This window comes from Oncorhynchus mykiss, chromosome 3 (assembly GCF_057628025.1).
Source record: "Oncorhynchus mykiss isolate SJ-2025 chromosome 3, ASM5762802v1, whole genome shotgun sequence".
Lineage (NCBI taxonomy): Eukaryota > Metazoa > Chordata > Actinopteri > Salmoniformes > Salmonidae > Oncorhynchus > Oncorhynchus mykiss.
In genome coordinates, this window is record NC_143024.1 from 15,963,003 (window position 1) to 15,975,853 (window position 12,851).

At 44.6% G+C, this 12,851-nt stretch overlaps 1 protein-coding gene across 3 annotated transcripts in view; it reads right to left on the reverse strand.

Annotated features, from left to right (window-relative positions):
• The window catches only part of LOC110507598 (SNF-related serine/threonine-protein kinase), a 65,589-nt gene that overhangs the window by 6,002 nt on the left and 46,736 nt on the right, over nt 1–12,851 (reverse strand). For all 3 annotated transcript variants that reach the window (XM_090222134.1, XM_090222131.1, XM_090222125.1), the window contains exon 5: nt 1,246–1,380. In XM_090222134.1, coding sequence (XP_090078260.1) covers nt 1,246–1,380 — 135 coding nt within the window. The remainder of the gene's footprint in view (nt 1–1,245; nt 1,381–12,851) is intronic.

Genomic DNA, 12,851 nt, shown 5'->3' on the forward strand with positions numbered 1-12,851 from the left:
CGGAATATCAAAGCCAGACTTCCCCTTTCTAGGTCACTCCAAAGCATTTACTGCAGTCAGCCTTAACAACACATGTCACCACGTTGAGGGATCACATGACCAGAGGGGGAGGGAGGGGAACCAGACCATGAGGAAAGGACAGCATGGGTTCTCCTCCTAATGCACGGTCAACGACACCAAGCAGAGCAGCACCCAAGAGGTCAATTACCGTCAGAGCCTTGGCTGCTTCCTCCTCCTAGTCATTGAGTCGTCGTCATTATGACAATCTGAATGGCCCCAATAAATGGATGAGTGTGTGTGTAGCAGGCTATTAAAACAGGCATTGGTATTGCAGTTAGAGTGGTTGGATCTGGTGGGTTTCATCTGGAGGGGATAGTTTTGGTGTTGTGTGTATGCGTCACATGCGTGTGTGTGTTGCATGTATGAACAGTTAAATTCGGAAGTAGTCTGCATTTGTTATGGAGGTTTTGGAGCAGTGACTTCTTCCTTGCTGAGCGGCCTTTCAGGTTATGTCGATATAGGACTCGTTTTACTGTGGATATAGATATTTTTGCACCTGTTTCCTCCAGCATCTTCACAAGGTCCTTTGCTGTTGTTCTGGGATTGATTGGCACTTTTAGCACCAAAGTACGTTCATCTCTAGGAGACAGAACGCGTCTCCTTCCTGAGCGTTATGACGGCTGCGTGGTCCCATGGTGTTTATACTTGCGTACTATTGTTTGTACAGATAAACGTGGTACCTTCAGGCATTTGGAAATTACTCCCAAGGATGAACCAGACTTGTGGAGGTCTTCAATTTTTTTTCTGAGGTCTTGGCTGATTTCTTTTGATTTTCCCATGATGTCAAGCAAAGAGGCACTGAGTTTGAAGGTAGGCCTTGAAATACATCCATAGCTACACCTCCACTTGACTCAAATGATGTCAACTAGCCTATCAGATGCTTCTAAAGCCATGACATCATTTTCTGGAATTTTCCAATCTGTTTAAAGGCACAGTCAACTTAGTGTTTGTAAACTTCTGACCCACTGGAATTGTGATACAGTGAATTATAAGTGAAATAATCTGTAAACAATTGGAAAAATTCCTTGCGTCATGCACAAAGTAGATGTCCTAACCGACTTGCCAAAACTATAGCTTGTTAACAAGACATTTGTGGAGTGGTTGAAAAACAAGTTTTAATGACGCCAACCTAAGTGTATGTAAACCTCCGACTTCAACTGTATGTGTTGCATGTGTGTGTGTCACCTGAACTGGGCCTTGATGTTGCTGGGGCTGGAGGAGCGTGTCTGGACCTCCTTCTCCTGTTTCTCTCTCAGGATCCTCTCAGCCAGCAGGAAGTAGGTGGCAGTGATGTGGTTGTACTTGTTGGTCTCCAGGGCTCTGGAACAAACACCATGGACAGAACATGTTAGGACAGGCTGGGAGAGAAGGCCAAGAGAGGGTTACACACCCACACACGAGAGACAAGTACGGTATGTCAACAGGCAAGTCACCGCAGAGCAAACCCAATCACGTCGGCATTTGACATATCTAAAATGTAACAAAGCAATATAACAGGTTCTAACCCTTCGTTGCCCTCTAACCCCTCTGGAGTCAATGACAGTAGGTGGCTGATTCACGTCCCTCAACAGCCTCTGGGATTACTCTACGCTGTGCTAATGAACAATCAAGTGAAATCCTCAGCCAAGTGCTGTGGTGTGTGTGTGTGAGAATGTAAATGTCTGTCTGTCAGGTGGGAGGTGGGGGCTTCAGTGGGACAATCTCTTGAATGCCTGGGAAGTGGGGATAAATCCTCTGGCGTTTACTCAAGACTCTCTGTATCCCTCTGCTCTCTCCTCATCATCAGTAAAGCCCTTCAGACAGGGTTAATATCTCTCTGCTCTCTCCTTATCATCAGTAAAGCCCTTCCTTCAGACAGGGTTAATATCCCTCTGCTCTCTCCTCATCATCAGTAAAGCCCTTCCTTCAGACAGGGTTAATATCCCTCTGCTCTCTCCTCATCATCAGTAAAGCCCTTCCTTCAGACAGGGTTAATATCTCTCTGCTCTCTCCTCATCATCAGTAAAGCCCTTCCTTCAGACAGGGTTAATATCCCTCTGCTCTCTCCTCATCATCAGTAAAGCCCTTCCTTCAGACAGGGTTAATATCCCTCTGCTCTCTCCTCATCATCAGTAAAGCCCTTCCTTCAGACAGGGTTAATATCTCTCTGCTCTCTCCTTATCATCAGTAAAGCCCTTCCTTCAGACAGGGTTAATATCCCTCTGCTCTCTCCTCATCATCAGTAAAGCCCTTCCTTCAGACAGGGTTAATATCCCTCTGCTCTCTCCTCATCATCAGTAAAGCCCTTCCTTCAGACAGGGTTAATATCCCTCTGCTCTCTCCTCATCATCAGTAAAGCCCTTCCTTCAGACAGGGTTAATATCCCTCTGCTCTCTCCTCATCATCAGTAAAGCCCTTCCTTCAGACAGGGTTAATAAAGAAGGCCAGTGTGTGTCTGTGAAAGACGGCTGGCAGCAGGCCTGCTGCTTTAAAGTGGAGCCAGTATGTGTGTTTCAAATCACATCCATGATTCATGTTCAGGGTAGGAGGCTAAGGGAGGGCTGCTGTTGGGTTCACATGCTACAGTTCAACACTCTGGTCTCTTATCTGCTGACTGAGTCCCCTCAGATGTTCAGGTTCAGTTATATGCGTTAGTAGTACTGATGTCAGTGGTGAGCGTGACACAGAAACAGGTTTGGTGGGTTGCAGAACCCGCAATATGAAAAGGACAAATGAAGAGCAGACTAAGGAACATCATTCATGCCTCCACAGCAAATGGCACAGTCGGTCAAGGCAAAATGCATTCTGTCAAATACCTCGTCACTTGCACAAGATTAACGGCCATCTGCAATTGTGTGTGTGTGTAGGTTAGGTCTGTGGCGGTCATTCAATTTTGTCATCTGGTGATTGTCATGCAAATAACTGTTGGTCTCATGGTAACTGACCGTTAATTAACATAAACATGTTTAGCTGAATAAAATATAAAGGATATTTTCTCCAAACCTTTCCAAGGGTGTGTGCTCATGCTGCTGTTCTGTGTTGAGCGGTCAACAAAGAAACTGGTCCTGCTATGTGCTTCATTTAGAGTTATTTATGAGACTTTAGCTGTGATATAAAACATCTAAACATAGAGCCTAATGTTGGTACATTTTAAAGACTACATGATGCGACTAACGATTTGAAAAAAGTTGCATGAAAGGCATGAACTCTGTTCTGTTTCTTGCACAGGCTGCACACACTTCATCAGTCTCTCATTCACAATTTTACAAGCTCTTGATAATATTCTCACCCATCAGACTATTCTCAATTTAATCAGGTCTTTACATACAGCCTACTAATATTCTTTTTGATTTGGAATGGCACACAAAAAACCTAAATGAAATCCGTAGCCTGCACTGGAACAGTGGAATGGAGGTTAGGTGTGGCGCGTCCATAAGGCTCGGGGAAGCTTTCTCTAAAGTAAATAAAATGGCCAAAACTACATAGCCTAATTAGCCTTACCTCATCTATAGAGAAATAAATCAAATCATTCAAAATAGGCTACTGTCGCACTGCTTTGCTTTATCTTGGCCAAGTCGTAGTTGTAAATGAGAACTTGTTCTCAACTGGCCTACCTGGTTAGATAAAGGTAGAAAAAAAATCATGATTTGGCCAAAGAGGATCATTAGCTAAAAAATAAAAAGATGGATTGTTCTAAATCACATTACCTACAGTTGGAAGGAAAGGCAGCGTGTGCAATTTGGGCAGATTATTGTTGAGTTGCGACTGTCTGAAAAGTAGAGAGGCCAAGCCAGGCATATCGCAACATTCAAAATACAATCACGGGAAAACAGATTGAAAAACTAATTGTTGTTGCTGTAAAGAGAAGACGAGGAAAATACTCATTTGTCCTTTAGTTATCACATCCTCAACTTAACTGAGCGAACAACAGTAGAGCCTATTCTATTGGCACCAGCAGAGACAGAGCAATATGTCTGGTGAGTGCACATTGTGCAGATTGACTATTTATCATTGTCGGGTCAGTGCTACTTTAAAGTTAGTTATCGGACAACAGTTTCCTGCTCCACTTTAGATGGACGTCATATTCTATTTGTCTCCCCTGATAGTAGGATCATTATATGGACAACGACGTTTTAATGGATTGTTCCTCAGTGTCAGCAGAATAGGCTACTCTGTAATTTGTCATTAAAAAAATATTCTGCTAGTGTCTCCAGTCATATAAAGTGTAATTAAATTGCATAAAATGCGTTTATAAAAGACCACATTTTTCCCATACAAAGAAGAAACCTATCTGATAGAGCCTAGGTCTACTCTACACTATATGCACTCAGCCATGCATTTAACCTGTCTTTTTGGCAAACAGTGATGGAGTTATATTATTAGCCCATGACTATCCACTCATCACATTATGAATAATAGGCCTCTTACATAAGTCTGCAAATGCAATGATGCTTTATTATAAAGGTGCACTTTTATGGTGAAAATGTGCTACTCACACCAAGCCTATGTATACCAGGTAGACTACACCGGTTGGAAAGAGGATTAATGTACTACTCACACCACACCTATGTATACCAGGTAGACTACACCGGTTGGAAAGAGGATTAATGTACTACTCACACCACACCTATGTATACCAGGTAGACTACACCGGTTGGAAAGAGGATTAATGTGCTACTCACACCACTCCTATGTATACCAGGTAGACTACACCGGTTGGAAAGAGGATTAATGTACTACTCACACCAAGCCTATGTATACCAGGTAGACTACACCGGTTGGAAAGAGGATTAATGTGCTACTCACACCACTCCTATGTATACCAGGTAGACTACACCGGTTGGAAAGAGGATTAATGTGCTACTCACACCACTCCTATGTATACCAGGTAGACTACACCGGTTGGAAAGAGGATTAATGTGCTACTCACACCACGCCTATGTATACCAGGTAGACTACACCGGTTGGAAAGAGGATTAATGTGCTACTCACACCAAGCCTATGTATACCAGGTAGACTACACCGGTTGGAAAGAGGATTAATGTACTACTCACACCACTCCTATGTATACCAGGTAGACTACACCGGTTGGAAAGAGGATTAATGTGCTACTCACACCAAGCCTATGTATACCAGGTAGACTACACCGGTTGGAAAGAGGATTAATGTGCTACTCACACCAAGCCTATGTATACCAGGTAGACTACACCGGTTGGAAAGAGGATTAATGTGCTACTCACACCCCTCCTATGTATACCAGGTAGACTACACCGGTTGGAAAGAGGATTAATGTGCTACTCACACCACGCCTATGTATACCAGGTAGACTACACCGGTTGGAAAGAGGATTAATGTGCTACTCACACCAAGCCTATGTATACCAGGTAGACTACACCGGTTGGAAAGAGGATTAATGTACTACTCACACCACTCCTATGTATACCAGGTAGACTACACCGGTTGGAAAGAGGATTAATGTGCTACTCACACCAAGCCTATGTATACCAGGTAGACTACATCGGTTGGAAAGAGGATTAATGTGCTACTCACACCACTCCTATGTATACCAGGTAGACTACACCGGTTGGAAAGAGGATTAATGTACTACTCACACCACGCCTATGTATACCAGGTAGACTACACCGGTTGGAAAGAGGATTAATGTACTACTCACACCACTCCTATGTATACCAGGTAGACTACACCGGTTGGAAAGAGGATTAATGTGCTACTCACACCACGCCTATGTATACCAGGTAGACTACACCGGTTGGAAAGAGGATTAATGTGCTACTCACACCACTCCTATGTATACCAGGTAGACTACACCGGTTGGAAAGAGGATTAATGTGCTACTCACACCACGCCTATGTATACCAGGTAGACTACACCGGTTGGAAAGAGGATTAATGTGCTACTCACACCACGCCTATGTATACCAGGTAGACTACACCGGTTGGAAAGAGGATTAATGTGCTACTCACACCAAGCCTATGTATACCAGGTAGACTACACCGGTTGGAAAGAGGATTAATGTGCTACTCACACCACTCCTATGTATACCAGGTAGACTACACCGGTTGGAAAGAGGATTAATGTGCTACTCACACCACGCCTATGTATACCAGGTAGACTACACCGGTTGGAAAGAGGATTAATGTACTACTCACACCACGCCTATGTATACCAGGTAGACTACACCGGTTGGAAAGAGGATTAATGTGCTACTCACACCAAGCCTATGTATACCAGGTAGACTACACCGGTTGGAAAGAGGATTAATGTGCTACTCACACCACGCCTATGTATACCAGGTAGACTACACCGGTTGGAAAGAGGATTAATGTGCTACTCACACCAAGCCTATGTATACCAGGTAGACTACACCGGTTGGAAAGAGGATTAATGTGCTACTCACACCACGCCTATGTATACCAGGTAGACTACACCGGTTGGAAAGAGGATTAATGTACTACTCACACCAAGCCTATGTATACAAGGTAGACCACACCGGTTGGAAAGAGGATTAATGTGCTACTCACACCAAGCCTATGTATACCAGGTAGACTACACCGGTTGGAAAGAGGATTAATGTACTACTCACACCACGCCTATGTATACCAGGTAGACTACACCGGTTGGAAAGAGGATTAATGTGCTACTCACACCACACCTATGTATACCAGGTAGACTACACCGGTTGGAAAGAGGATCAATGTGCTACTCACACCAAGCCTATGTATACCAGGTAGACTACACCGGTTGGAAAGAGGATTAATGTACTACTCACACCACGCCTATGTATACCAGGTAGACTACACCGGTTGGAAAGAGGATTAATGTGCTACTCACACCACGCCTATGTATACCAGGTAGACTACACCGGTTGGAAAGAGGATTAATGTACTACTCACACCACGCCTATGTATACCAGGTAGACTACACCGGTTGGAAAGAGGATTAATGTACTACTCACACCAAGCCTATGTATACCAGGTAGACTACACCGGTTGGAAAGAGGATTAATGTACTACTCACACCACGCCTATGTATACCAGGTAGACTACACCGGTTGGAAAGAGGATTAATGTGCTACTCACACCAAGCCTATGTATACCAGGTAGACTACACCGGTTGGAAAGAGGATTAATGTGCTACTCACACCACTCCTATGTATACCAGGTAGACTACACCGGTTGGAAAGAGGATTAATGTGCTACTCACACCACGCCTATGTATACCAGGTAGACTACACCGGTTGGAAAGAGGATTAATGTACTACTCACACCACGCCTATGTATACCAGGTAGACTACACCGGTTGGAAAGAGGATTAATGTGCTACTCACACCAAGCCTATGTATACCAGGTAGACTACACCGGTTGGAAAGAGGATTAATGTGCTACTCACACCACGCCTATGTATACCAGGTAGACTACACCGGTTGGAAAGAGGATTAATGTGCTACTCACACCAAGCCTATGTATACCAGGTAGACTACACCGGTTGGAAAGAGGATTAATGTGCTACTCACACCACGCCTATGTATACCAGGTAGACTACACCGGTTGGAAAGAGGATTAATGTACTACTCACACCAAGCCTATGTATACAAGGTAGACCACACCGGTTGGAAAGAGGATTAATGTGCTACTCACACCAAGCCTATGTATACAAGGTAGACTACACCGGTTGGAAAGAGGATTAATGTACTACTCACACCACGCCTATGTATACCAGGTAGACTACACCGGTTGGAAAGAGGATTAATGTGCTACTCACACCACACCTATGTATACCAGGTAGACTACACCGGTTGGAAAGAGGATCAATGTGCTACTCACACCAAGCCTATGTATACCAGGTAGACTACACCGGTTGGAAAGAGGATTAATGTACTACTCACACCACGCCTATGTATACCAGGTAGACTACACCGGTTGGAAAGAGGATTAATGTGCTACTCACACCAAGCCTATGTATACCAGGTAGACTACACCGGTTGGAAAGAGGATTAATGTGCTACTCACACCACGCCTATGTATACCAGGTAGACTACACCGGTTGGAAAGAGGATTAATGTACTACTCACACCACGCCTATGTATACCAGGTAGACTACACCGGTTGGAAAGAGGATTAATGTACTACTCACACCACTCCTATGTATACCAGGTAGACTACACCGGTTGGAAAGAGGATTAATGTGCTACTCACACCAAGCCTATGTATACCAGGTAGACTACATCGGTTGGAAAGAGGATTAATGTGCTACTCACACCACTCCTATGTATACCAGGTAGACTACACCGGTTGGAAAGAGGATTAATGTACTACTCACACCACGCCTATGTATACCAGGTAGACTACACCGGTTGGAAAGAGGATTAATGTACTACTCACACCACTCCTATGTATACCAGGTAGACTACACCGGTTGGAAAGAGGATTAATGTGCTACTCACACCACGCCTATGTATACCAGGTAGACTACACCGGTTGGAAAGAGGATTAATGTGCTACTCACACCACTCCTATGTATACCAGGTAGACTACACCGGTTGGAAAGAGGATTAATGTGCTACTCACACCACGCCTATGTATACCAGGTAGACTACACCGGTTGGAAAGAGGATTAATGTGCTACTCACACCACGCCTATGTATACCAGGTAGACTACACCGGTTGGAAAGAGGATTAATGTGCTACTCACACCAAGCCTATGTATACCAGGTAGACTACACCGGTTGGAAAGAGGATTAATGTGCTACTCACACCACTCCTATGTATACCAGGTAGACTACACCGGTTGGAAAGAGGATTAATGTGCTACTCACACCACGCCTATGTATACCAGGTAGACTACACCGGTTGGAAAGAGGATTAATGTACTACTCACACCACGCCTATGTATACCAGGTAGACTACACCGGTTGGAAAGAGGATTAATGTGCTACTCACACCAAGCCTATGTATACCAGGTAGACTACACCGGTTGGAAAGAGGATTAATGTGCTACTCACACCACGCCTATGTATACCAGGTAGACTACACCGGTTGGAAAGAGGATTAATGTGCTACTCACACCAAGCCTATGTATACCAGGTAGACTACACCGGTTGGAAAGAGGATTAATGTGCTACTCACACCACGCCTATGTATACCAGGTAGACTACACCGGTTGGAAAGAGGATTAATGTACTACTCACACCAAGCCTATGTATACAAGGTAGACCACACCGGTTGGAAAGAGAATTAATGTGCTACTCACACCAAGCCTATGTATACCAGGTAGACTACACCGGTTGGAAAGAGGATTAATGTACTACTCACACCACGCCTATGTATACCAGGTAGACTACACCGGTTGGAAAGAGGATTAATGTGCTACTCACACCACACCTATGTATACCAGGTAGACTACACCGGTTGGAAAGAGGATCAATGTGCTACTCACACCAAGCCTATGTATACCAGGTAGACTACACCGGTTGGAAAGAGGATTAATGTACTACTCACACCACGCCTATGTATACCAGGTAGACTACACCGGTTGGAAAGAGGATTAATGTGCTACTCACACCACGCCTATGTATACCAGGTAGACTACACCGGTTGGAAAGAGGATTAATGTACTACTCACACCACGCCTATGTATACCAGGTAGACTACACCGGTTGGAAAGAGGATTAATGTACTACTCACACCAAGCCTATGTATACCAGGTAGACTACACCGGTTGGAAAGAGGATTAATGTACTACTCACACCACGCCTATGTATACCAGGTAGACTACACCGGTTGGAAAGAGGATTAATGTGCTACTCACACCAAGCCTATGTATACCAGGTAGACTACACCGGTTGGAAAGAGGATTAATGTGCTACTCACACCACTCCTATGTATACCAGGTAGACTACACCGGTTGGAAAGAGGATTAATGTGCTACTCACACCACGCCTATGTATACCAGGTAGACTACACCGGTTGGAAAGAGGATTAATGTACTACTCACACCACGCCTATGTATACCAGGTAGACTACACCGGTTGGAAAGAGGATTAATGTGCTACTCACACCAAGCCTATGTATACCAGGTAGACTACACCGGTTGGAAAGAGGATTAATGTGCTACTCACACCACGCCTATGTATACCAGGTAGACTACACCGGTTGGAAAGAGGATTAATGTGCTACTCACACCAAGCCTATGTATACCAGGTAGACTACACCGGTTGGAAAGAGGATTAATGTGCTACTCACACCACGCCTATGTATACCAGGTAGACTACACCGGTTGGAAAGAGGATTAATGTACTACTCACACCAAGCCTATGTATACAAGGTAGACCACACCGGTTGGAAAGAGGATTAATGTGCTACTCACACCAAGCCTATGTATACCAGGTAGACTACACCGGTTGGAAAGAGGATTAATGTACTACTCACACCACGCCTATGTATACCAGGTAGACTACACCGGTTGGAAAGAGGATTAATGTGCTACTCACACCACACCTATGTATACCAGGTAGACTACACCGGTTGGAAAGAGGATCAATGTGCTACTCACACCAAGCCTATGTATACCAGGTAGACTACACCGGTTGGAAAGAGGATTAATGTACTACTCACACCACGCCTATGTATACCAGGTAGACTACACCGGTTGGAAAGAGGATTAATGTGCTACTCACACCAAGCCTATGTATACCAGGTAGACTACACCGGTTGGAAAGAGGATTAATGTGCTACTCACACCACGCCTATGTATACCAGGTAGACTACACCGGTTGGAAAGAGGATTAATGTACTACTCACACCACGCCTATGTATACCAGGTAGACTACACCGGTTGGAAAGAGGATTAATGTACTACTCACACCAAGCCTATGTATACCAGGTAGACTACACCGGTTGGAAAGAGGATTAATGTGCTACTCACACCAAGCCTATGTATACCAGGTAGACTACACCGGTTGGAAAGAGGATTAATGTACTACTCACACCAAGCCTATGTATACCAGGTAGACTACACCGGTTGGAAAGAGGATCAATGTGCTACTCACACCAAGCCTATGTATACCAGGTAGACTACACCGGTTGGAAAGAGGATTAATGTGCTACTCACACCACACCTATGTATACCAGGTAGACTACACCGGTTGGAAAGAGGATCAATGTGCTACTCACACCAAGCCTATGTATACCAGGTAGACTACACCGGTTGGAAAGAGGATTAATGTGCTACTCACACCAAGCCTATGTATACCAGGTAGACTACACCGGTTGGAAAGAGGATTAATGTACTACTCACACCACGCCTATGTATACCAGGTAGACTACACCGGTTGGAAAGAGGATTAATGTGCTACTCACACCACACCTATGTATACCAGGTAGACTACACCGGTTGGAAAGAGGATTAATGTGCTACTCACACCACTCCTATGTATACCAGGTAGACTACACCGGTTGGAAAGAGGATTAATGTACTACTCACACCACGCCTATGTATACCAGGTAGACTACACCGGTTGGAAAGAGGATTAATGTGCTACTCACACCACGCCTATGTATACCAGGTAGACTACACCGGTTGGAAAGAGGATTAATGTGCTACTCACACCACTCCTATGTATACCAGGTAGACTACACCGGTTGGAAAGAGGATTAATGTACTACTCACACCACTCCTATGTATACCAGGTAGACTACACCGGTTGGAAAGAGGATCAATGTGCTACTCACACCAAGCCTATGTATACCAGGTAGACTACACCGGTTGGAAAGAGGATTAATGTACTACTCACACCACGCCTATGTATACCAGGTAGACTACACCGGTTGGAAAGAGGATTAATGTGCTACTCACACCACGCCTATGTATACCAGGTAGACTACACCGGTTGGAAAGAGGATTAATGTGCTACTCACACCACTCCTATGTATACCAGGTAGACTACACCGGTTGGAAAGAGGATTAATGTACTACTCACACCACGCCTATGTATACCAGGTAGACTACACCGGTTGGAAAGAGGATTAATGTACTACTCACACCACGCCTATGTATACCAGGTAGACTACACCGGTTGGAAAGAGGATTAATGTGCTACTCACACCAAGCCTATGTATACCAGGTAGACTACACCGGTTGGAAAGAGGATTAATGTACTACTCACACCACGCCTATGTATACCAGGTAGACTACACCGGTTGGAAAGAGGATTAATGTGCTACTCACACCACTCCTATGTATACCAGGTAGACTACACCGGTTGGAAAGAGGATTAATGTGCTACTCACACCACGCCTATGTATACCAGGTAGACTACACCGGTTGGAAAGAGGATTAATGTACTACTCACACCACGCCTATGTATACCAGGTAGACTACACCGGTTGGAAAGAGGATTAATGTACTACTCACACCACGCCTATGTATACCAGGTAGACTACACCGGTTGGAAAGAGGATTAATGTACTACTCACACCATGCCTATGTATACCAGGTAGACTACACCGGTTGGAAAGAGGATTAATGTACTTCATTTTAAGAACTGAGCAATAAACCTAGCAGCAGGAGAAAGCTGGGATCTTCTTTTAAATAGTGGCCAGTCAAAACTGTTTTCACACACAAGATTGCGCAATGACTGAGCTTATAAGAACATGTTTCACTAGGTTCTGTGCTCTGTAGGCTCTGTGCTCTGTAGGCTCTGTAGGCTCTGTAGGCTCTGTGCTCTGTACTCTGTAGGCCCTGCAGGCTCTGCAGGCTCTGTAGGCCGTAGTGCTCACCAACCGTGTTGCAGG